The sequence below is a fragment of the Falco rusticolus genome, chromosome 1 (assembly GCF_015220075.1).
Source record: "Falco rusticolus isolate bFalRus1 chromosome 1, bFalRus1.pri, whole genome shotgun sequence".
In the NCBI taxonomy this organism is placed as follows: domain Eukaryota; kingdom Metazoa; phylum Chordata; class Aves; order Falconiformes; family Falconidae; genus Falco; species Falco rusticolus.
Genome location: NC_051187.1, coordinates 40,176,398 through 40,203,168, shown reverse-complemented (window position 1 = coordinate 40,203,168; position 26,771 = coordinate 40,176,398). Strand labels below are relative to the sequence as shown.

The 26,771-nt window shown below is 41.1% G+C and overlaps 1 protein-coding gene across 10 annotated transcripts in view; it reads left to right on the top strand.

Moving 5' to 3' along the window:
* Positions 1-26,771, top strand: part of ARVCF (ARVCF delta catenin family member) — a 295,514-nt gene that overhangs the window by 183,104 nt on the left and 85,639 nt on the right. For 9 of the 10 annotated variants that reach the window (XM_037375833.1, XM_037375850.1, XM_037375823.1 and 6 more), the window contains 2 exons: positions 10,655-10,813; positions 19,943-20,550. In XM_037375833.1, coding sequence (XP_037231730.1) covers positions 10,655-10,813; positions 19,943-20,550 — 767 coding nt within the window. Of the gene's footprint in view, positions 1-2,132; positions 2,172-10,654; positions 10,814-19,942; positions 20,551-26,771 lie in introns of all 10 variants that reach the window. The other variant, XM_037375878.1, reaches the window with a different exon arrangement.

Sequence of the window (26,771 nt, the reverse complement as noted above, 5' to 3'; positions counted from 1 at the left end):
CAGGTTTTAGGAGCTGTGCTGTGGATGGCAAAGGTTGGGGGATGGGACAGAGAGTCATTCCTTGGTGATGATGGTTTCTCAGTTGAGTTGATGCACTGCTTTGGTTTGTAGCTTGACCTTACATGAAGTACTGCTAGCCCAGCTGTGAAAGGGGATTCACCATTGCTCACTGGTGGGAGGAGAGGGTACTCCTTCAGGCAAAACCATTGTTAAACAGGGAACCCTTCATTAGCCCCTTCCCTGCCTGGCAAAAATCTCTTTATTGCATTTTAAGTATGATTTGCTGGGTGACTTGGCAAGAGTCCTTCACAAGCTTTAAATAATTTGTTCTTAGACTGAAAAGTCTTCAGGGTGGTGTAGCAGTCAAGTGGGAGTAGTTGTGTGCATGCATATATGAGCACCTCTCCATTATCAGGTTTGTGATTAAATGGGAACATGTTTATTAAAAATAAATAGGTGCAACCTGTTAAGTGGTTAGCAAAATTTTAGCATGTAAGCTTCTTACTTGCACCACTCAAATTTGCTGTCTAAAAATTAAAACAAAATGTGTGCATGTCTTGTCAGTCCTCAGCTTCCTGACGTTGGGACTAGTTAAACCTTTATCTGTGGGGCTCAAGAGCTCTCTGCCAAATTTCCATTATACCTTTAGGCACTTAACTGTAATCAAATTGCCCCTTGACCTTCTCTTTGAGGTAAATAGCTTGGACCTTAGAGCTGGCTGAGACACCTTTCTGATCCCTCTCTTTGGCTGTTCTGTTAGCAGTGCTCTGAGCCTGCTGCAGTGTATCGACATCCTTCCACAGCTACGCATAAGAGCTGAACAGGTTGTCCCAGTAGTGACCATGCGGATGCCAAACAGAGATGATGAAATGTTCTTGCTCCACATTTTCCCTAATATTGAAGTGCTGTCGTCTGTCTTTTTTTCTTTTTTTTTTTTTTTTTTTTTTCCCTACTGTTTATTGCTAGTCTAGTGCTGGTGTGGCAAGCCTGCCTGCTCTCTTCCCAGTCTGTGTGAGGACTGTCCATGTACAAGTAAGGGTTGCAAGCTCAGTCTTACAAAATAAACAGAGAATGTGTGAAGTAAATGGACTACTGGGGAAAAAAAAGTCATTGGTGACCTCTCTTGGGTAGTTGAAATAGCACAGTAACTGCATCGAACTTGGGAAAATTGCCTTTCTGCTGGAATCTTTTCCATTTGGAAGATTTACAGCAGACAGAGCAGCTTTGTTGGATTGTTTGTGTCTTTTGGTGTTCCAATGGACTTGCAGTCATCCCGGGACCTCCTGCACAGTTTCTTCCCTGCCGTCTTGGTTTTGCTGTCTGGGGTTACGTACTGTTGAGAGCTGGGCCTCTGGTGCAGCAGGAGGCGTGTGAACAGCCAAACCTTCTGTTCTGGTGTGGGGCTGGGAGGGAAGGGGCGAGATGCAGAGGGAAGAAGTAGAATGTAATTTAATGTGGGTAATCTCCAGGGGAGCTGTTCGGACTGAAGCCGTGCTGCTGTCTTGGTGCCAAGCAAACCTGCTTTGCTGCTTAATAGTGGCAGACACTGGCAAGCACATTCCTTACGAGACGGGTGATTAGATTTATTGCCAATCATTTTGTATTCCCTAGAATGGGAAATAATTTATTTAAGAAACGGCTTTCTTGGAATGTAGGCTTAAAAATTAATCAGTGATCTGTTTGTTCTGTCTCCCTCAAGATTATAAAAGCTTTTTTTTTTTTTCCTTTTTGTGTTGTGGCGATGTGTTTTGCCACAAAAAACATTAGTGTTGCATAGTTCAGATATACAGGCAAGATTGTGGGTGTGTGAGGAGGTTAGTTAAACTTAACGCTGATCTGATATGGCTGCTAGGACAACCAAATAATGTTCCGGTCTTGGTCATAATTTGGAGAATGCAGAGATGGCTTACATCTGCCTTGAAGTTAAAAAGCAATTCTTTAAGGTAGTTTTGTAGCAGTGCAAGTAGGCGTTCATGTGTTAGCCTAGATCTAACATGCTGGGTCTGGCAGATTCTGGTTTAATGCAGTAGGGATGCATTTAAGTGGCTGGGGTAGAGTCTGGGGCACACAGACTGTATAAAGAAACTTACTGCTGTAATCTGCCAAACTGACGGTTCTTTTTTTTGTTTTAGATGAAGGACCTAGCTTGTACTTCTGACTCCAATGTGCATGTAAGTTTGTGGTCTTGATATCTAGTAATACATGCATCAGTTCAATTTATGACCCAAACTCTGTGGGCCAAGAAGAAATGAAAGCTGAATGCTTGTCTTGCCAAAAGGAATGTACAAATGAGTCATCCCACACCACCCTTAATGCCAGCATTGTAGAGGCAGCAGGTGGAGGTGAAGGAAAAAGCTTGCTGGAAAATTGTAGTTCATGATTTAACCTCATCTCACTAAAAATCTCCCTAATTTAGCCTTGGTTAGTTCATCTGAAAGACTCCAGAGAGGAAGCAAGTCAGGTTTTTTCTGGGTTTGGTCAAAGATCAGGCATGCAGATTTGCATTGTCTTTGTCTTTGGGAGGTAGTTTGCAAATCACAGTGAACTCTGTACAAATCTTCATGAGAAACAGTCATTTCCTGCTCATTTAGTATGATTTCCTTGGGGGCAAACTTTCCAGATAAAAACTAGCCATGCTGTTGACAGCTAAGAGAAATAGGGCTAGCCCTAACCGTGTGTGTGCTGAGTGTTCTTTTTTTTTACCTTTATCATTTTCACAGTAAAAATAATAGTTTATGCTTCTGTTTTACTATATGACCTTGTTGAACCCCGGGGGGAGAAAAAGAGCTTGTGACTAAGGGGCTGGATGGTGAATTGTGATACCTTCGTCTAGTTCTGGGTTCTACCATAGACAACTTACATCAGGGCTCCGAGGCCTGGATCCATCCCCCGGCTTTAATGCTTTCTTGAAGTGCTTGATGTTGTTTCCCTGCAGGGTCGGTAGCCAGAGCTGGATGTGTGTCCAAGGAGGTGGTTTAGTCTGTGCAAGATCTGAATTGTTCTCTGAAGCTCCTATTGTCCTTTTTGACTAAAGAGGAAAAATAAAGTTACTGTGCGTTTAGATACCTCGCAAGGCAGCTTGAAGACAGGTGCTGTGAATTTGAACCTATTACACATCCATTTGTCTATCTGGAAGGTGTGTATCCTCACTCATCCCTCCTAGGAGCTCTTTAGGTCAGCAGACCGCTCTAGCGCATTGCAGCAATATTGCTGTTTTGCAGTACAAAAGCTACTAGTGATTATTTTGTTCTGAAAATCAATGGGCATGCATGATTTCCTGAGCATTACCTTTAGCGTAGCGGCACTGATTAACTCGTAAGCTCTAAGCGTATATTATCACATCTGTTGAAGTTGAGTGAGATCTAATGTCTTGACATCTTTGGTTAACACCCAGTCAATCTGAAAAGCAGGGCAAGGCAATACAGCGCCCTGAGAGACGTCTTGTCAAAGTGACAGATTGGCCTTTCTGATTCAAAGGACCAGCTTGCATGGCAGAGCTAAGTAGCTCCTGGAGAAAGGGGAGGAGAGCATGGGAAAAATACCCTATTTGTTTAGGCCTTCCCCTGTATTTTTTGTTGTTTGTTGCTCTGAGTTGAAGCTCTTTGTTTTCCTTCATCTGAAACAACTTTAACAGCAGGTTGAGAGGAGCAAAGCCTCTGGGATTCTGCCTCTCCCACTTCTCGTTCTTATAAACTGTTTACAATGTCCTTCAGTTTTCTAGCTTTGTATGGAAAAGTTCAGTGGGTCAGCTTTCCCTTTAGCTTCATCCATCATTCCAGTCAATTAGAAATAGTTGAGGGCCAATTGCCCGGTCTTCCATTAACTGAGACACTTCAGATTGTTTAAAATAGCATAAAAGCCCTCTTTGTTGACCGTTGGGCAAGCACCGTAGATTTCCCTGTTGATGGGCAGTTACCGCGTGGCTGAACAGAACCCCAGTGTGTCTTGCAGTACTTGAAGGATGAATATTACTACTACGGGCCTTGTCTGGGTTTTGATTCCTTCTCCTTCACCTCCGCCTCTTGCTTTCCCTGAAAGGTGTGATGCCTTCAGATGGTGAATTGCCGTGCCTACTTGCAAAAAAAGCTGCTCTTTGTGGCTTTTCAAAACTTCTGTAGTTGAGGGTTTTTTTCAGTTGCTGAAATGTTCCTTTTTAACCTTGGTGCTTTAAAAGCTCTTGGCATTATTTGTTAGTTGCTTGTCGTGTGTGTTTCTAAAGGACAAAGGAAGTGTGTAAGCGTTCAGGAAACAGTTAGTGCATTGTGGTGTGTGGCTGAGTTCACTCTGGTAGCCCATGCCAGGACAGCCTGCTTTCATTTAGGGCTGACATTTTCCTTATGTTCTGAACTGACCAGCCTTAGGATAGAGCTGCTGTGGGAGCTCTCATAGAGAGCTTGAAGCTTGTCATAGGTTAATGTGTTTGGGTTCACACTGAAGTGAGCCGAATTCATTGTATATATACATCTATATATTTATATATCTAAAATCCACATTTTGTTTCACATGACATTTAACCAGAGAAGTAGGCTTACTAAATGGAGATCAGTTTATCTACAGCAAAGTAGATATTTATGTATTTCTATCTTAAAATCACTGTTCTATCTTGCAAACTCTCCTTCCAGTGTTGGATATGCCTGGGTTCCAGTATGGGCTGGTCCATGTGCTTTTTGTTATTCTGGAGCTGTTTTGCCTGAATGTGTCATCATTTGATGGCAGCTGTGCATCAGTGTCCCTGATTGTGAAGAGTTTGGGTAGGTATGACTGAAGATCTGGACCTCACTGCATTTTTTGAGCTGGAGGAGTGCAGTATTTGGCAGTCCTTGAAAATGAGGCCTCCATGTTCTTCCAGAAGGTGCCCTGCCTTGCAGTAGCGCAAGCACTGCTGTATGTAAGGGCTTACTTGTTTCTCTGTTCCTGAAGCACAATCTAGAAAGAGTAAATCAGTCTCCTGTATAGCTGCCTCTCAGATGGTACAGGCTCAGTGGTATGAATGCGCTGGGTAGCTTGGATTTCAGCTGTTGCGCTGCTGAGAGGCACAGAAACCTCTGGACAAATCCAGGGCAGAGAGCACAGCAGGGATCTTCAGGCTGTGATGAAGGAGAAGGGGGTCTGACAGGGCAGGAGGATGTGATAGTAATCAAATTTGAGAGGCTTTAGCTGCTGGGGAGCTGGATCTTTTACTGGAGAAAGATCTGCCACAAATACATGCAGTTCAACAAATTCTACCCGTGGTTTTCTTCCTCTCTGGTGTCCCATTGTGACACCAGTCTGATGCAGACTTCAAGACAGACTTTTTCAATTGGTGTGTTCCTGCAGGCTTGCCTTTTTTTCCCTTCCTTTCTCTTCCACTTGCCTTCGGCAAATAACAACTTGAGGACATGACTGAGCTGGAAGTGCAGACCTAAGTTCGAAGGAAACCAGTGGGGCAGAATGTCAGCCTGAGACTGGACTTTGGCAAAAACGTTATTTGCCTGCTTTGCGCTTACAAATAATCTCATGCTTTGCAGAGATTGAAGCCTTAGTAAGTAATTTAGAGAGTACAGAGAGAATCCACATTTAATTCAATTAGCATTGTTGTCCAATGCCATTAATTATGCCCAGACTTGTAATGGGTTTCACAGGAGTTGATACACTTGAGCTTTGTCTGTGCTGGGGTCAACTGAGGACAAGTATGTCCACTGGTGTAGAATCTAGCCTTTGTGCTCTGCAAAAAGCCTTCAAATCTGGTATCTGACAGTAGCCTGGAGTATGCAGTAGCCTGAATAGCCTGCATTACAATCTACTGAACAAAGGGTATCTCTGGGAGAATGATGATTCAATGTACATGTTTTCAGTGTTTTTGAAGAGGGACTGTTTTGGTGGAAGTAATAATCTCCTGCAATTTTATATTGTTTCCAGACTGTTTTCAATTGTTTCATAGGCAGAGAATAAAGAACTTCGTTCACTGTCTTAAAGTAGGATGTCTGATCCTCCTGGGGGAGGTTATTCTTTTATTAAAAAAAGATATAAAATAGCTACTTTGATGGAAATATAACTCTAGGAATTGAAGTGATGATGATTATAGAAGCTGTAGTATTTTAATGCAGAATAAGCCCTAGGAGATATGCGCCCTAAATGGTAAATCACTCTGTTTTTTAACAAAAGAAGAATTATTGTTATTTTATGATTCTTGCTTATTTTACAAGGTCTTTAGCTGTTTCATCTGCACTTAACTTTTACAGGCTGGGGATAAATGGATTGTTGTTTTGCTTTTTAAATAGCTTGGCTTTTTTGAAGCGTACTAGAGATGCAAGCACAGTTCAACAGGATAGGATTCATTTGGTACTCAAAAAAGCAGGGAGAAGAGCCATGACTGCTGACACCGTATACAATAACTGGATTGGGATCTGTTCTCACAGTGTGGTGGTGTTTTGTAATCTTCTTGGAAGCAGCCAAAGATTGTTATTTGAAAGGGACTTCATGGGTAATGCCTAGCAATTTGGCGGGGGGGGGGGGTGTATCACCTTGCAATGTGTGTGTTTATTGCAAGAGAATTTCTGCTGCCATTTTAAAGGGGCTGTGGGGATCCCTCAGGGCACTGACAGACCTCGGTGACCCTGACTAGCTTCACGTGAGGCTTCTGCCCAGAAGCTTGGGAGCTCTGTTTAAGCTCAGCCCTGAGCCCTCAGTCCATGCTTGGGCTGCGCTGAGGAGTACTGCTTTCTAGCTGAGCTACAGCCATGCCTGTGCCCCGGCCGTGGACCCTACTGATTCAGACCCCAACCTACAGATGGACTTCCCTGTCTGACCTCAGACCTGGCTTATCACTGTGGACCTGCCTTGCTGTCACTGGGCCTGATCCGAACCCTGACCTGCAGATTTGCTTCCTAGGTTGACCTTGAAGGCCCCCTTGTCACCATGACACTGCCTCTTGGTTGGACTTGGCTGCCTTCGCGGGTGTTCCCTGCTCACCTCGCTCAGGGGCCAGCGAGGCTCCTGCCCAGGCATCCAAAGGGTCCCCCTCGGCGCCATGTCCCTCAGGGAGCTGCTGGCCCTTGGTGCTTCTGGTGACACGGTTCCTGTAGCTCAGCTGTTGTGCCTAGAATGTGTCAAAGGGAGGGTCCCTGAAGGAGGAGGGTGCCATCCTAGAGGAACTGACAAGAATCCTGATAGTCTCCTATTGAAGAGGACTGGAAAAAAGCTCCATTTAGATTAGGTCTTCCCAGATGCTCAGCTGATTGCTGTGACATGGTAGATGCCTCTTCTGCTGGGGAACATCCTTTTGTTTGACCATAGGGGAAGAACCTGCAGGATCGTGGCCAGCGTGATAGGAAAAGAGGACTTGTCTGGTTCCTTTTGCTTCTGAAGCCCCCAGCATGGTAGGCAAATGAGTGTGTGCTGTCCTAAACTGGAATTACCTACCTCTAACAGGCAGGGGACTACTGGTAGGATTATTCATTAGGGATGTCATGTTCCAGCTTTCTCTGGCAACTTGTGTTTTACTTTGACTAATTACGTTTACCTGCCAAATGTTTGGAACCTGAGATGTGTTTAACAAAAGAGCGTCCTAAATACAGACTTAGAAGCTGAGCACAGAGGAGCGTGGTTGAAAGAGGTAATGTGTCCCAGTTTCTGCAATTTGTGATGACCTAAAATTCTTAATGATGGAATCTAAAAACAGATAACAAAACCTTTGCATCTTTTCTACATTAAAGTTAGCTTGTGACAACCCCAAGTCAGTGCTGTGGAGAAAGTACTGGTTTTGGAGATCAAAGAACCACCTCCTTAAACTAATTCAGGGCGTAAGCTGGATGATATGCTGTCCTCTTTGCTCACTGCATTCCTCAGTAGCTCACATAATAAGAAGGAAGACACAAGCAGATGCATTCTGGGTATTTGTCTGTGTTGGGATATCTACCTTGAACTTCGCAAGCTTTTATTCTTTCTGATGCTTAGGACAGTCTCTTGCTAACAATAGTTTTCTCTTGCAGGAATGCAGATCTGTGCCATATCTCCCTGAATCTTCATTTTAGAAGCAGCCGGAGGATAAAAACCAGTGCAGTGCTCATTTAAAGTCAATATGCTCTAGTTTGCAATTTGCTCGTGTTTAAGTGCCTAGCTTTAAAGGTTTCCTTTGCCTACAGGCAGTCTGAATACAAAGGGAGACCTTATTTTTTCATAAAGAAAAATCTTTGCAAAAGCTCGGAGAGCAAAATATTTATTTCTACCTTCCGTCTCCTCAGGTTTGTTATCACTATGCAGAGTTTGCTTCTGAAGAATCCAGAGGGGAATGAAGAGATGTAAATTCATGCAGTTACCTCAAACTGCAGCTAGAAATGAGGGTGATGGATGAGATGTGTGTAGGCACATATGTGTGTGTGAGGAGTGAGAATGTCCCACCTTGAAGCAGTTTTGGCATTTGATGCCTTGGAGATGACAAGGAGGTTTACAAGGACAAGGTGTAATGGAAAAAATCTCTACGTGTAACTGGTTTCTTTGCTGTTGGCAAGGCTGGAGTTGCATGAAGATAAACACAAGTTCTGAGTCTTTACTGTATTGCACTATTGCGTAAGTTCTGCTCTTTAGAGGGAAGCTTTACTGTGGCGTGGGGTAAGGGGAGTTGTGGTTAAAATACAGTATTTTCAAGAAAAGTGAAGGGATTAATGTATTTATTACAGGAGCTAGTTTCCCTTCTGAAGCTGTGGACAGAAGACAGAATGTGACATCTGAACTCTACCATAAAGGATTCAGTATGTGTGTATCATAAGTTGTTGGCCATATAATGATTAAGTACTGCAGATTGGAAGGAGTGATTTTCTTCAGGATTTCGGAAGCCTTATTCTTGTTAATTGTTTCTGTAGCCTGAGTTATTCCATGTTTTTAGTAGAAATGGAAGTAGTGTCTGCTTATATCACCTCTGGTGATCCAGCATGTGTTATCTTTGAAGGCTGTCCATGTTGTAACTTTGACTAAGATGATCACCTAAGGCTTATTGTCGTGGTCTTGGTTAATGTTAGTGCTTACCTGAAAATGAAAGTGGCTTCCTTTCTGAAGTCCAGGTTCCATAATGTCAAAATACAGCTGTAAATAAAGGAAACTGAACAGGGGCATTGCAGCTTGTTTCAAAGGAAATCATGGATCATGCAAGATTTAAGTGATACTTTTCACTGTAGAGCTTAAAGAGACCTCAGTACCCTGCTCCTGCTCAGCAGCATGAGGTCACTTGGAAGGATGCCGTCCCTCAGGGCTTGCACAAAACATGGCGCAACAAAAGGGGCAATCCAAAGTTCAGGGCTGGGATGAAATGCAGTTTTTCTAAGTAAAATGTTGTAGTTCCCTGGTGATGAAGCTGCTCAAAGGTAGAGAACGTTTAAACCTCTATGTAATTAGACTTAGCCACCTGCATGGCAACAGTTTCATCCCAATCATTTTTTTTTCAGGTGATGTAGAAAGGTATGCTGAATTTGCCCACAATGGTTCATTTTGCAGTTCAGGGCTCTGTGTCACTCCTTTCTGGTTTGGGTTTTTTTTGTGTCTTCTTTTTTTTTATATGAAAAAGAAGTGTGACTGTGTGTGTATATTTGTGTGTGTGTATGTATTATTCCTTAATAAAGGATGTTCTTTTTTTGTGTGCCTATTTGACAAGATGTGCAAATAGAAGCTTGCTTTGGCTTTGAGACCTGTATAGCCCAATACTTCCAGGGCATATAGCAAAATGAACAGTCTGTCATATCATTGTATGTAGTTGAGGATTCATAATGCTGGGGAAAAGTCTGATTTCTTGGTATGTAAGCTGGTTCTTTATTGGCCGCTTGCTGTGAAACCTCTGAAGTACATTCATCTACCAAAGGGGAGCTTCTCTGATGTCTGTGCTGGGACACACAGTTGTGTAAGGGAAAGGAAAGTTCAGATGTTAGTGCTGCGAGATGCAGAAGCATTCTCTTTGGGCAGTTATCTGCAAGAACAGGCTTTTGATGTGTGTTCTTTCTGTTTAGTGTTTCTTTATGTTGTCTATCTGTTATAAATTTTAAATAAGCTTATAGCCAGTTAGATCTTACAGACTTAGGGAAGATGTCAGAAGGGTAGCATTTCACATAATTCAGCTATTAATCTCTAGCTATCCATTTTTTTAAATTATCATCACTTTGGACAGTTTGAGAAAGGTGTCAGTTTAATAATAGGTGTTGATGGTTTATAGCCTTCTGTGGTCTGCAGCTGAGTGTGTTTTATCAAATGGAGATAAACTTCTAATGGTGTGCAAAATTAACTGCTCTGAAAGCCAGTGGTCCTGTTCATTGTGGAACTGACTGAAAACTGGGTGAATGTTTTGACAGACAGAAATTCCCCTCCTCCTACACTGAGCATTGAAGAGAAAGCTTAAAGCAGGTTTAAATACAAGGTAGCAGTTGTTAGTCTGTAGTAGGTTGCCTATAAATATAAGGTCCTTCATAGATGCTTCACGTGATTTCCATTTACTGAGCCGAGCCCAGTCATAACAGTATAGTTGCAGCATGCTTTTTTGAGACAGTCAATACTTCTTTTTCTGAATCTCTACTTGCAAGATGTTGGTTAAAATCTGTTTTTCAGTTGAGAAAGCTGAAATCAATAGAATAGTTATACCGTGATGGTAGAAGTGAAAAGTTTGTTGGTTTTGTTTTTTTACCTGCTTCTTTAGGAACAAAGCCCCAGTAACCAGACATCAATAGCAATGATGCAAGAGCCTCAAGAAATGGTGGAAGAGACAGTTACTGTGGAGGAAGACCCAGGCACTCCCACTTCCCACGTGTCTATTGTCACTTCTGAAGATGGAACCACAAGGAGAACTGAAACCAAGGTGAGAGGTTAATAACCAGCGAGGAAAATAGCAAAATACCACTTAATCACAAAATAAAAATAGCAGGGAGTAGAATGAATGACAATTATGCTGCTGTTCAAAATCACTAGAGATCACGTTCTGCTTGCCAGCAAAGCTGAGTTCAGGGCTTCTTCAGTTTCACCTCTCTCTAGTGTGTTCCACATCAGCTGTGCTGATACAACTGTTCATGGGTCTGTGAAATGAACAGTAGAAATTATCCAGGTTAACCAAACAAAAACACTAGAACCCCTTCCCAGATTGTTTATTCTTTTAAGATTCATACTATATTACTGAATCAGTTCACAGCATTGCCCTGCAAACACAGTGATACAAGAATTAGATGAGTTGGTAGGGCTTGGAGTATATTACTTTTGCAGCTGAGGAAAATGTGCTTGGAAATATGTCTTCACATTAATTACAATCTATAATAACAATATGTGATTATGCATTTGTCCTTTTGAACAAGAAACATCCTTCTTAAGTAGCACCATAGCATTTAAATTCTGCAGCAATCTTGTGAATGGAATTTTGCTCCTGATGCATGGGGAAAGCTGGTTGTGTTTTCAAGTACCTGTACCTCGGTTTCAGCTGCATTACAGGTGTTGCATATGGTATGATTCTTCTGATGTCTTTTTGTTCCCTTGTGTAAGGTAATTTTGCCATCTCTGAGCAGGTGCCATATGGTCATGGCTGCCTTGCATGCTGTCCCGTACCTCTGGAACATTAACATGTCTTGTCATTTGGGTCTTGGAAGTTGACCTGAACTCTTTGTTAGGTTTTGGTGTTGTGAAAGGTTAAGGGTCAGTTCCTTTTTAAAAACTTCTAACCAGCACCATTCTTGGGGGGGGGGTGGGGGGGTGGGAAGAGACTGTCCAGCTGCTTTCTATGTTAAAAGGAGTTGAACAGAACTCACTGCATAAATCAGAGTTTATTTTTACTGATGTTCCAGAATTGCAGTCCTCTAAGATGTCTATTTGGGACATCAGATCCTCAGGTTGTGAGCAAATGAACATTGATTTCCAGAGGATAGTGGGCCTGCACACATTTCTATAAACGGAGTATCTGGTTTAATATTTGTTGCCATTACTTGGAAGGTAAATATAACTGGTCTGTTTTCTCATTGTTAGAAGGAGATGAAGGTCTTAATAAAACAGGCATACAAAACCCCCATGTTTTGATTAGCTCTTCAAATAATGTATTTAGTCTGTGACTTATTTGAAAGAAATGCTGTTTTCTTTCTAGTGGCAGCAACAACAACTGTTATTTACAGGAAGGAAGTGATAAAATTACAGTGGTGATGGACACCTTTTTATCTGCACTAATAGCAGTGCATAGTTTTAGAAGACTAAGTGCAGCTATGCAAGGGAATAAAATGATAGCTACGACTGTAAAAATAGAGGTGAGGCCATGCAGTGGTCCCTAGATAACAGGACCACATGGAATGAAATAGCTTGTCTGAAATAGTCATGCCACTGATAAAGCTGCATGTTTGTCATAGTGTAAAAGGTGTGTAGTAGTTTCTCCTTTGTGTGGTGTACCTGCTATTTTTCCAACTTCCCACGGAAAAGGACAGTAGCAGCACTAAAACAGACATTGTATCTGAATATGGGAAAAGCAAACTGAAAAAACCAGCAACCCTAGAGCTACTGTTTCATTTCAAAGAGCAAGGCTTTTCTTCTGTAGTTCATTACAGGCACTGAAGTGTGTCCAGAACCTGGGGGGGGGGGGGGGGGTGTTGTGTGTAGCTGTCTTGCTTTGTATTTACCTTGTTGCAAATAATGCCACCAACTTGAACTTACATACCATCTGGAGGTGTTTCCTAGTATTCCCTTGCTAAGAAGACCAACTCTTTCAAAAAAAAAAACAAAAAAAAAAAAAACCAAATTGAAAAAAAAAAAAAAAACCAGTTGTTGAGAAAAGTTATTCTGAAGTGTCAAAACATAGCTGGGGTTGGCTTAGCCCTAACTGTCAGAAGAGTTGCTGTGACTTTGCTGAGGTGGTGATTGTCTTCGAAATGGTTTTGTTTGGAATTTTCCTTGCTGATAAAAAGTGGCATAGTTTTAACAGCTCTTCGATATGAAACTGAGGTCAGGTTTTAATATTTTTTTAATCACATTGGTCTTCAACTTGTTTTATGTTTTGGTAGGGAATGTGAAAATGAAAACTATCGTTTGGGGGGGTTTAGTAGCATCAGTTAAGTGTCATGGAGTTAATTGGCATCGACTTACTATCACTTGTAATAGGTATCATCGTAGCACTTTCATATGTCATACCATTGTATGAGAGAGCCTTACAGAGAAAAATAAATTCCCTGGTACTGTGCTTTGCAGTGGCAAAATACTGACCTTGCTGCTGAGATGAGGAAGGTGAAGGAAAGAATTTCTCTGGGATGAGGGATGCAAAAACCTGTCTGCTGGACATGCACAGTGCAGTAGTAGGATCTTTGCTGAGCCCAGAAACTGCTGTTCTGTCTCTTTGCCTATTCCTTCCCAGATTTTAAAAAAACAAACAAACACACACACACAAAAAAAACCCCCACAAACCCGCATGAATCTGCCCTTAATCTAAGTGTCTAAGTACTTATCCTTGTAAAGGAGCCACATTTCCTATGATGAGGACCCTCACATCTATTTTCAGTAATATCTAATCTGTTACTTAATAGGGATATTAAAAGTTGAGATGATCACACTATGTTCATTAAATGTTAGAGGGGTTAGATTTATGCTCAGATTTTTTTATTTTTTTTTTTACTTTGAGTGATCTGTTAAGTCAAGGTAGTTAGGAAAACATAGAAATAAAGTTTTTTATGTTCTACATTGCTGTGCTTCCTCTAAGCTTCTTTGAGGAAGGGTTTAGAATCTATTTTTGTTACCTCTGTAACTAGAAGGCTGTACTAGAAAATGCCAGTCACAGTCTCCAGTATATTTGCCTTGCAAAGAAAGTGGCAGCACAAGGTACTTCTCCTGACAGAGTAAATAACACAGGTCATGTTTTTTTAAGAGCTAGAGAGACCAGAGATGTTTTCCAAATATATGCATTCTTTGCTGGATAGCTTATGTGGGGTTTAGGCAGCCTAATGCCATTTAGTATGCTTTTTTTGATTCTTCGAAAGAAGATTGACATTTATTTTTGCTAAATTGTGTGAATCTTTAGCTTGCTGGAGAGCAGTGCCTCTGAAATTCCTCCCCTTGAAATGAAGCATAGCCAAAGTTGTAAATGTGTATGCTGCTGTTCCTTTATTCCCCCTTCCCCCATTGTTTCAAAACCATAATTTATAGAGGTTATTTTCTTCAATAGTGCATTAAGTAAACAACCTTAATCTAGAAAGATTGACAGTTTTGCTATGCTTTTTCCCACATCTTTGAAGATGCCTGTAGCAGTGAAGCGGGAAGAAGACATAATAGAATTTAATATTTGACATATTTTAAATAGAGAACATCTGCGTTTTCAAAATGAGATATCTCTGAGTAATTTTCTCCAAACTGTTATTCTCTTAGTGCTATACTAAGTCCCTACATAACATTCACTGCACAAAAGATGTACCAGATAATACTTCATTTCAACTTTATAATCTCTCTGGAAGCCAAATACCTATCGTGTTAAAATAGTGAAAGTCACCTTGGGGAGAGACTACCACTTCTTGCCTGTCGGCTGGAACACTGCCATGTGTTACAGGGAGCCTGTTTGTGAGTGGCTCAAGAACTCAGTAAAGCAAATTAGATGTGTGTGTGCTTGTGTTCATGTTTGCTTTTTTTCTTTCTTCAGGCACCTTTTTTTTTTTGTCTTTGAAATGCTAAAAGACTGGAGAGTTTTGGGTCACTTTCATTCATTGGAAATGATTTATGATCACAAACTGTGAAATCAATCTGCATACAAAATTGTTTAATATGTAGTCCATCCATTTGCCTTGTGCTTTTTAATACTCAGCAAGGCCAGATCTTTCCCAACTGTGTTTAACTGCTGCTCCCAGTTCTTAGCACCAGTGATGTGAAAGTGCTTGTGACTGAAATTCTTCGGCTGTGGCAATGCCAGGTACCCCGAGATGCCGTTCTTCAAAACTGCAGAAAGTTCAAGGGAGTTAGGTAATAGAGCAGGAATGGATTTCAGCTGAAGTTGAGAGCCCTTTCAAAATGTGAAATGTTAAGCTTAAAATTGAAGGGGAGAAATTTGAGCTGCTGTTTCGAAAACCTACGGGGCAAGTTCTTACACAGTATTTATTAGAAAGGTAATAGCTTCAGCCTGCTTGGGCTGATTAATTTTTATAGTCTGTAGTTCAAAAATTAGCTCTCAGAAATGTCAGAATGCTTTTATCCTTGTGTGTTACTTCTCACCTGTTTTTTGTTTCATGACGTAGTTTCAACAAAATTTTTAGACCTGTCAGGCAAAACAAACCCAACCTTAATAAAAAAATGGAAGAAATTATAGGTACTAGTGAAGATGACTGCATTTGACCATAATAGTCAACTTCAACTGAAATGTTAGTTCTGTCTTTCCTCCTCTGGTGTCTGGGTACTGTGCACTTTGAGGGATCTACTTGTACCATCTGCACATGCATCCAGTAAGTCCAAACTCTGGGTGTTTTCATGTTTGTTATCCCATCCTTCAAGACAAATAGAAGGATGAGGGACAGAAAAATACAGAAGCTACTTGAAACGTGTGAATATTTCCTTTGTATTCTGTTGGCAAAAGTACTTCCAGAAATAGAGCTAGTGAAAATGTTATCTGTATTGGGGCCTGTAGGGGTATTTTTTAACAAAATATTTGCTATCTGGGGAGAGAACAAAGGTTAAGGTCTGTAAACCTAAAATGTGCTTATATTCTGGGGTGGGGGGAGCAGCAAGGAAAGTACTAACTGGCATTCGCATAGGATTTTGGTTGCAAAAGGCCTGAATAACTTGGTATGTTGAAACCTTGGGGGTTTTTTTCTGTGGTTGAAACCTTAGTATAGTTTACAGGGAGTAAAGAATGGCAAATATATTCTAAGCATGCTCCAGCAACCTCTTCATAGGGAAGCAGTCTGATGCCTTTGTCTGGTACTCTGAGATTGTAGCATTGAAACAGTTGAGCACATTGGATTGGTAATTGGGCTAAAACCCCCTCTTTAAACAGGTTTTCTTTAGAGATGGAAATTAAATAGACAAAGTCAAATTACACTTTCTCAAAGTAACTTGCATCTCTAAATTTTTCATTAGAGCATATCTGTAGTGAAGGGTTCATGCTAATAAATCTTTCTCGAGATCGGGTGCATCTGGAGGATGAGGTATCTCTCTGATAAGACAGTCTGCTGGGACTCCCATTTGGAACAGCTTTGTTCTCTTTGGCTAATGTGCCAGTATTAGGGAAACCACAAAAATTATGGGAGGGAAAGTTACTGGGCTGTCAGCTGCTCAAGACTGCCTGTGTTCTTTTAAGAAATACAAATGAAACATTCCCTTGAGGTGGATTTCCAGAAATGATTATGGGGGGTGGGGGTTGGGAGGGGTGATGGTGGTTGCTTTGGTGTTGCTTTTTCTTACTTTCTTTCTTGGAAGCCTAATAAATGGACCTTCCTCTGTGTGCTGGCTTAATTGCTTCCAAAAAGCTTCCCTTTATTGTTCTGTAGGCCACGAAGTCTGTTCATCACATGATGATAAATCTTCCTCAGTGCCTACCCCTGACAAATGAGGCGTGAGTGCAAATGCTCCCTCTCTCTCAAAACATGACACAACTTGGTTTGCCTCACCGTAACACCTTGAGCATTATTGAATGCTTTTCTGCTATGAGAAATGTGTGCTTTAATGCTTGAGGGAAATGTTCCTTTTTATCTGTCTGACAAGGGGGTTTTGTCCTGACTCTTTCCAGTTGTTAATAGGCGCAGCATTCAGAAAATAATCGAGATGAAGCTGTGCTAATGTCGTAAACTTGTTCTTACATGTGCTGGCTGATGCTAAGTGTGTCTTTTTAACTAGCCACAGCCATTGAAAACTTGTCTGTGCTAGTCTCAAAGACAAGAAAGTAAGGCAAATGGGGGAAAAATTGCAAATTAATCTCCTGCATTCTGTGTTGATCATACAAAAAGAAATTCTCAGTAAATACTCTGTAGAGTACTAGTGCATGGTGAAAAAATCATTAAGTGTAACTGTTAGGTCACAAATTGTCTAGGAATTTATTTTCAAAGTATACTAAAATTATGAACTGTCTTCTTTGTGTACATGTACCGAATAGTGGTAGGCAGTTGTTGTTGCTGTGATATTCCTGTGTTGTGTTACCTCGTCCTGTTTGATAATAGCAATGACTCTCAAAAAAAAAAAAAAACCCTCACAAAAAAAAACAAGCAAGGAAACACAACAGTCAAAAACTAGCAAGGGTCCAGAATTGGCAGTGGGAATGGTGGGTAAAGATGTAGAGCAGCAGTTCTCTTCTGCAAAGCCTGTGTCCAGAGATTCTGCAGGTCAAAGCCTGTTCCTTCTTTCGTGATATTACCTCAGCCAGAGGTGGTATATTAGCTATCTTGCAAAGATCTTGAAAACATAATGAAAAATTTTGCATAATAATCTATGCATGCATGGCACCATATGCCTTGAAAAGCAAAATTCAGGGTTAGTTTTAGAATATTTGGCTCCTGAATAGTGCTGAAAGAAAGGGCTTTGAGAGGTTCTAAGAGTGCTCTCCTTGGCAGCTAGTAAGCTGCCTGTGTGTTCCTTCCTGGTCATAAGTATCAATTTCTGATCCATCGCACTCTTGAAACACTACCTTACTACCTGTCCATCCTCTTACTGGCTCCCAAATCCAGGAACACAGTGGCCTGGTGCTTTGCATCCGGTTTTGTCATTGTTTTGCACAACTTGCGTATTTCAGGCCTGAGAAATGTTGCTTTTTTTACTCTTAGAAGATCACTTGTGAACATACTACTTTGAATAAAACTATTGTTTCAGACTTCGGTAGAATACAGAGCTGTGTTGCCTGTGTATATCCACTTTACAAAGAGCTACTGTAAGCTACGCCAGCTCTTTCTTCTCTAAATGCCGTGCAGTTTTATAAATGCTGTGACAGTAGTCATGCTGATAACTGAGTGAAAAGTAGAAGTATTGTGTGCAGGCAATAAGCAGAAACTGCTGTTGGGTTCTATAGCATGAAATAAATGCTTAGTTTGTAGTTTCCTTTCTTGTAGTTAATAAAACGTGTGTGCTTTTAAAAAAGGGAGGGTGGGGGGAGAAGATTTGCAGGTGTGGAAACTAGCATCTTTCCTGATGTTTACTTGCTAAGGAAATCCCTTTGTGTTGAAGAGGGAAGGTCTTTTAGCTCGGGCACAAGCTAGTTACTACAGTCATGTTGGTACCTGCCTCTGCTTTATTCAGCACTGTGATGCTGTTCAATTATGCTGTTGGTGGAGAGCCATTTGTGCTGCTTTGTCTTGCAGGATTTCATTACTTCATTAAGCTGAAGTATCATTCGCTCACAGATGTCTCTAGGAAAAGAAATGCTGTTTGGGTGAATTTTTTCTCTTTGGGGTTTCTGTGTGAAAACATCTGGCTAAAGGACATGTTTGGAGCCGCTTCAAGAGATGTACTTAATTATTTTGTTTTAGCAGCAGCTTGGCTAATCTGGTGCCAATCTAAATGTTTAAATCAGAGGCTATAGGTCAAAATATCTATTTGGACTTCAGAGCTAGCTACTGAGCAGTCCAGGAGTACATGTTACTGTTACTGTTTCTCTTGATGTACACGTTTCATTCTGCAGCTTACATGAAGAAAAGTGTCATCTACTGACATCTACATCTACAACCTCTGTATTACTTTAATATCTCTTGACAATTTTACTTTGGGTTGTGTAATACTCTCTGATTCTCTCTCTCTCATCTTTGTGCGTGTGCCATTTGTTGCTGCTTTGTCATTTATTTTTTTTACTAAGGTCTGAAAGTCTGTATTTACTAGGGTTAGGGTAGCTTTTTATAAGTTAAGTAACTTGATTAGGGCAAGGGTAACCAAGGATAGATTGGCATCTGTTGAACTTAGTGTTCTGCCCGAAAGAGCTTTTGCTGGTCACTCTGGAAGATGGTACAGAAGTTGATGGACCCCAGATAGCAACCAAAACAGAAGGTCCTTTGCTAGTCTGTAAATAGTAGTGGCTTTTGTCTGACACTGTCTTATGCAGATTACCAGACCTTTCCCATGAAGGCAGAATGCTCTTGGAAACTCTTGAGGAGTCTTTGTTTGTACCTGTTAGCAAGAAACCCTGAACACAAGTGCCCTCTGGACCTTTAACCATTTCCATTTTTTGTCAGTTACGTGAAATAGTCTAATTCTGTCTGTATTGAAATTAAATGTGATTTATAGGAAGAAAAGATAAAGATGTATTTGTGTACAGCGATTTTTTTTAAGGTTTTAAACAAGCTTGTCTAGCCCAGTATGTTTAGTGTAGTTGCAAAAGCTGTGTGGTGTTAGTGTTCATTATTGCAAATTTGTTAGTCACCAAAATAACGGAATGACAACAGTACCTATTGGGCTTGTGTGGTGATGGTTGGGTCTAAGTGTATCTTAAAAGAGAAAGTAGCTGTGCTGTCTAAAAGCTTGAAGTCCAAAACTTTTCCATTTGAGATCCTGGTTTCCTAAATACTACTGCCAAATTTGAGCTCCATCAAGTTACACAGCAGTACAAATTTGACCCAGATCAGGCAGGAGCATATTTCTGTCGAACTAGGCAATGTGATGTGGTATTTACGCTAATTGTGGGAGGACAGGCTGTGGTTCCTCAACATTATAAAGTCTGCCTTTGGAAAGATGCCTCCTGAAAGCATTTTGGGCAAATTTGAACTGTGATGACTTTGGACTGCTTCCACACACTGTTACATAGCTACAGTGGTTTTGACTTGGTAGCAGAAGCCCCAGAATGCGCTTAACTCTGCCTCTATAACCTGTCTTTTCAGCCTTTTGTAGAAATGTATCCCCACTATTCAATCCTAAACTCAGTAGGTGAGCTCAGGAGTATACTGGTGCTTCCGTTCAACAGGCATGTCTCTGTAGTGTGCTTTGTGATGCTCTCCAAACGTTGCTGTTCTAGCTCCCTGATGTCTCATCCCATTGTGCAGAAAGGAGAAAGCTAACATATTTGTTCACTACTTCTTCACAGGTTACCAAAATGGTTAAAACAGTCACCACCAGAACGGTGCGTCAGGTGCCGCTTGGGCCAGATGGCCTGCCATCCATGGATGGCTCGTCTCCCATGGGCAGCTACACAGATTCCATAGACAGAAGGTACATGAAGAATGGGGAGCGGTACATCACACCACAGGCATCATCCACGTTAACCAGATCTTACAACAGCTACAACGATTCTTACCCTGAAAGCCACGAGGGCCAGTATCGCCCTTATATCAGTCATGATGGTTATGGAGATCTGTCTGATAACTACGGCAGCTTGTCTCGTGGTGTCAACTACCGTCCCCGCTATGCCTACGTACCAGGAAACAGTTACAGGCCAGATGATGGTAGCTTCACTTTGCCAAGCAGAAGGGATAACTACGGTCCTGTTGCCCAGCCTCAGGTGCCAGTGGGCAGCAACGTTGACCTGAACCGCTCCCAGCCAGAACGCTTCCAGCCAGAGCCCTATGGACTGGAAGATGATAACCGCAGCCTTGGAGTAGATGATGAAGGATATGAACTGGATCCTGATTACTCCACTGTGAACCGGAGGACATCGGCAGGTGTGCCAGAGAGAGGAAGACCTCACAAAGGAAGGTAAAAGCCATTTGTCTTTTACAGCGCTAACTTGCAGCTCTTTTGTTTATTTGAATGTGTACGTTTGAACTTCTAATGGTCTGGTAAGTTTTGGAATTACTTTAAAAACAGGTAGAACCCATCATTTCATTGGCCTGTAAATGACTGCAAAACACACATGAAATGAAGAGGGGACTAAGGGCAGTGCTCAGGAACCCTTTTCACTATGTTTTTGGGCTGCTTGGTTTAGGTTGAATTCAGAAAGAAAGAGATTATCTTGTAGAAGAGGGCTAAGTGACTTTTTTCCTCTTCCTGGGGAAAAAAAAAAAAAAAGTTGTGACTGCATTGTGTTGTCCCAGAGCCTCCCCACACTAGCAAGGTGAAAAGAGGAATTTGTAATTTGTGAGACTTCTGACAGGTCTGGTTATGCACACATCTGCCAAACAAACCTTGAACAGCTGGTTGGGGTTGCAGGCGAGCTGATAGCTGGTGGTGAAGGGATGCCTTGCTATATAAAAGCTGTCTTGTGAGGTGTTTTGACAGCCTCAGCTCCTGCTCCTGTGCTAACCACACACCCTCAGCGCAGGTTGTGCTGAACCTCACTGAAGTACCTCAACCTTCTGTAAAACCAGACAGTACTTTGTCCTGTGCCTGTATAAAGGGGAGATAAGAGCATCTCTGTAGCACTTAATGTAACTGACGTGACCAGTCACAAATTACTTCTGGGTCAGTCCTCTTTCTAAGGGATGTTCTGGTTTATGTTATGTTTTCTGATATTAGTTGTTTATGCTGGGCTCACAGCTATCAGCTCTCGCATTTGGGGGGGGGGAAAAGCTTGGGAAAAGAGTCTTGTTACTCAGCTGAAAGTCCTCTGACTGAACCTGAAAAACTTGTATACTTTGTTTTCTGAGCACCGTACAGGCTTCTACATGTACCTGCATGAAGTCATATCCTCATGAATTCATGTTTGTTACGGATTTAGTTCTCATGATTTTCCTTCTAATTTAGAGCAGCTTACAGAGCTGTAAAGGGAGTTTAGAACCCACCTGCCTCTGTGTGTGTAGATGCCTTTAGACTTAATACTTGCGACCAAAGGTATCACTTCATCAGGAGTAGTTGGTGGTGGGATTTGGGTAGGCCTTTTCACGCTCTTGTCTTGGAGCACTCCTACTCGGAGATGTTGTGTCATTCATGGTTTCATTCATACTTGCGTAGCTCTATCTTCCTTCACATTTCTGGAAGTTCATTTGAAAGCTAAATGGAATCAAGCACCTGCAAACTGTCATTTATATTAAAATAAAAAAATGAAAAAGAAAAGAAAGAGAAAAGGTATCAAGGCATATTTCCCAGAACCCCCTTTAGGTCCCAGTGACCTCTTTGATTTTGCAAGTTTACCACCTGGTGGACCACATGAACATTTCATAGGGTTGAAAGGAATACATGCAGCTGGTGGGTGCCAAAATAGTGATCAATCCACCAAGCTTGAACCAAGCAAGTTTACAGTTCTTGTTAAAAACAGCCAGGCAGCAATGCTTTTAAATTTTTATTAACATTTTTCAAACTGTGTGCACAATGAACAATTAAATGTATTCTTAGAACATACCTATTTGCATTTTCTAAAAAAAATTTTTAAGCATCCCTTTGATTTATTGTTCCTTGCAGTTTGGATAGGATCAATTCACAATTTTTGTTTTACATTTCTTTTGTTGTGAGGTTTTTTTTCTGTATTTAATATGATCAAGAGGCTTTGACAAGTAATTAGCCTGACTGTGGTAGCAAACTTTAGCTGGTGAGAACATGAGAAGATTGTGAGGGCCCTTCATAAGTACTTACTTTTTGACGTTTCAAAGAAAAACTTGAACAATTCAATAAACCTGCCTTTCTGATATGCTACTGATCTGCAAGAAAATAAAGACTACAAATAGTGCTTTGTACTAGATGAGGGTAATTACTACCTGGTATTTCTCTCTAAGATTTTTAAAGTAAGTTTTTGCTTTTGAAAATGATTAGATGAATGTGATAAATTGGTGTCACTTTAACACTGTTAGAAGCTTTTCTGCATCCCACCGACTTTCAGCTTGGATATCTTCGTTGTGTCACAAACAGAAATCTTCTGTTGGCTGACTTGCTGTGGAAACTGAAATTATTCTCTCATTTTCTTTCCAGTAAGTGCTGTCCTCATTTGGTAACAGTCTAAAGATAAAATAAGGATCCTTCCTGTCACTTCCTCTTCTTGATGCTGTTCTGTCTGAGGGGACTAAATGGAGGTTTCTCATCTGCATCTCTCCTAGTGAGTCTCACCCCCTGTGTGAGAAGGAGGCAACCCAGCTGTGTCTGGAGGAGATCGTAGGCAAGGGGATTGCAAGTACAGATTGTTCTTTCCATCCCTTCACTGCTCCATTTGATCACAGAGATAAATAGCTATTGTGCTTTCCTTTTGTCATCACCAGTCTAATTTTAAGCTACTTATATTTCAGTTTAAACTGGGGGAAAATGTGCCTCCTCAAACATTACGAATCCAGACAAGTGTACAAAGGCAAATATTCCCTCTGTTGGCTCTTCAGTGCTTGTGGTTGGGATTGTTTCTTGTTTTCTTTCATACAGAGTCTCTGATGTAAGAGAGATTATTTTTTGCAAGAAGATACCTGGTGCTTAATGTTCTTTTCCTCAGCGTGTGCTCTGGTTTGGTTTAAGTCAGATTGCATAATAAATTAGGGGGAGAGAAAGGCATTTAGGGTATATAATACTGATCTAATTTTACTCAAATTCACTTGGGAAGATACTTACACATCTTTAATTGGTTTTATGCCCCTTTTTTCTTCATTTGGTAGGTTGCCTTTATTAAATTAGGAGGTTCTTTACTATAGTCTTTAAAAATATGTAGTCTTGCCATGTTGCTAGGCGTTTTATATACAGTCCTTTTCGAAAGAAAAGCAGCAAGTACTGAGTATCTGTCATTCACAAAAAGCATCCCTACTATTATTTGAATATTTTTTTAATTGTTAAATTGATGTTAACACAAATGAGCAGGAAAAAATGGCAAGTCATAATTGATTTTTTTATATATTTTTTTAATTATCTTCTTTTCAGCTTCTCATTTCTTGCCTCTGTGGTAATTTCTTTCCAGAGTGGATCACTGCAGTTTGCACTTGTACTAACATTTGTGGGACTTTTCTCCCTAAAAACTCTGGAGCAGTTATTGCCCGTGTTACTATTCCAGACTAGACAAGATAAGAATTTTTAATGTTGACTAAATCAACAACAAAACAGCTTTCTGCTTTTAAATTTTCTGTGGCAGAAGCCTCATCTAAGAGACTAAGACTGTATTTGGTGGTCACTTCATGGTCCAAACTATCATTACCAGGAAGTGAGCCAGATTTTAGATTAAATAACTGTAACGCTGGGTATCTCTCTTGCTTCTATTACGTATAGGCAGTGTGAGAATATTGGTATCGCATACCTGCTAGTCACATTCTACTTTTGGTGTCTTTTTTCAGTCTAGACTATGAAGGTTTATATTTGTAGATAAGCTTTCAGTCAGCGCTTCTGGCCTAAGGACCTATTTCAAGCGTGGTCTTGCAGCAGCACCCATGCAGGCGCCTCTAAGGCTGGGGAGATAGCTGTGTCTGTCGCTGTAGACTGGTCACTTTGGTTTAATGACCAACTGTAAGTGTAGTCCCGATGAGTCAGTCCAGTTCTGAATCTTCCTCTGTGTGTTCCGGTCAGGGAAGAGAAGCTGGCAAAAGTCGGACCACGTTCCGCATAGTCGTCAGATTTAGTCTTCAGTGTTTGGCATGCAGTTTCCTACTGAAATCCCAAGCCTTTCTGGTCTTTTATCCGAAGCAGACAGCAGCTTCAAACTGTTACGAATGTAGCAGTTGTATACATCGTTGAGGATTAAGTGTGTGAATCCTTCACCTGTATACTCAAATACACCTGTGTTGAGCCACAGGGAAAATGATAAATCCACAAGCTCTTTCCCAGTTTTTAATCTATGCTAGAATGTGTTTAGATCAACTCCCTGAGACAGGTGATTAGCAAGACCCACGGCATCCTAAAAACTGAGCTGCCTTGCTACAAACAGATGGAAGGCAAGATGCTTCTATTCAGCAACTCTGGCATACCACCAGATCTCCTCAGTCCCAAGAGGGAAGAGCTCTTGGCCTCCTGAGCACAGGGGACTCTATCTGCTGAAGCTCTCATTAGTCCTTCTGTGTCAAGTGGCTTTGTTTTCCAACATAGCTGCTCTGGTGGGGTGAAAGTGAAAATTTGCATTTGACCCCCACCAGTCCCACTCAGAAAGATGATATTTTTATTCTCTTTGTGTTGCTGGCTTTACTAATTTGTCTTCAGAAACTAGGTGTGTTTAGCTTCCTGGTAGGTACTTGCTTTTTACTTCACTCTTTGCCCAGCCTGCACTTCCCTGGCCCCCAAGCCCCTGCTAAAGGAGGGGAGGTGGGACCTGAGCTGGGCCAGACCATCCTCACTGGCACAGAGGGTGGGCATCTCCATCTGCCCTGGTCGGAGGCGTGTGGTAGTTCTGCGTGATGCTTCTGATGAGTTATTTTGCTCCTTTGCAGGTGAGCTGTTTGGTATACTGTTTCCCTTCAATGCTGTTAAGCAATGGCAGAGCTGATACTTAGAGCTTCTCTTGTAAAATATTTCAGGGTTCTTTTCCTTTAATTACAGCATGGGTTGCTTGGGTGGGAGTTTTTTTCTGATTTTTTTTTCTTTTCTTTCTCCCAACTTGATCACTGTGTTTAGTCATGTGAATCTGAATTGGTGTGATACTTGCCTTTGCTGAGTTTTCTTGTTCAGCTCAAGTTCAGACCAGGATCTCAGAGTTTGTGGATTATTCAGGATCTTGAAGGGTCGAGTGTCCAGATGTTGTCTTTGCTGCCAGGTACAGTCATCAGGTTTTCTTCCTGGTGCGTTAACCAGTGGTACTTGACACTGTTTCATCCTGCAGAGGAGTGTTAGATCTGGCCTGCATAGGCTTATTTCAGCAATAGGTTTTCTTGTGTTCATCCTTTGTCAACAGATACTTGAGAGACACTGTCTTGTTTCAAAGTGGCTCTCTTTGTGTACTAAAATAGTCATGTTACACATGCAGTCATATTTTTTCACTAAGGTTTTGTGTACTAAAATGGTGATGTTAGAGGTACAGTCATATTTTTTCACTCAGGAGACAGTCCAGCAGAATCAGGTTGAGATTAGCAGGAACAAAGTTGTGAGTGGTTCATGTGAGAATGGGACTGTATGAAAATGCCAACAGTTGTTAAGTCACTTACAATTCAGGGTCTGTTACTTTGAGGATGCTTTGCTTCTGCTGTGGGGATGGGATTTCATCAGAGGGATCATCAAAGCCTGTTGGCTGTCTTTGGTGCATCAGTAGCTTTGTGTCTGAACAATGAAGAAAAAGCTCTTTTAAAAAAAAAAAAAATTTTTGTAAGAATAAGTAGCAAATTGGGATGCAAACTTTTTTCTTTAATGACTGATTAAAGAAAATCAGGTATTCATACTTGTATTAAATGAATAGTGATTGATAATTAAAAAAATAGTGTTGTTGGTACAAGAGTTAAGTGGTGCTCTGTGTTGCAGTTTAAAGTCTTAAGTCTGAAGTTTTATTTTGGGCAAATGTAATGAAATCAAGGAGCTTTCTGTGGCACAGGGGAGAGGAATACAGCATGAGGAAGGTGGGCCCATCTGTGTGGTTTCGTGGAAATAATGCAAACAAACAGCATCCCGAGACAACAATTATCTTTGTGTATTTGCATAGATGAGAAGGAGAAACTGAATCGTGCAGGTGTAATTGAGGTGGCGTACAGTTATCTTGTGGGCAGCTCATAGGACCCAGGCGTGCTGAACTGTGAGTTACCAAGTCAAGCAAGCAACAGCTGTGCAGAGGGTAATTATTAAAATTAATCTTCTGCCATTTTTCTTTTATGCAGTCAATAAGAATTTAACATGAGGAAGATGAGTTTGAGAAATGAGTTTTTATTACAGTTTTAATGCTGGTTGTCCCAAATTTACATATGTAAAACCAGAATTTTGTCTGAGGAATAGTCGAGGAGGTCTGTTATTACTTCTGCCCTGTGTATATGCACAAAAGTAAACCTTTTCAGTGTTGTTACTTTCTTCTTGGAATGATGGAAACAGCTTTGTTCTGTAACAGAAAGTCCAACGGCTGTCCAGACACTGTAAATTACTGTGTAAAGGAAGTAATGAATTATACATGCACA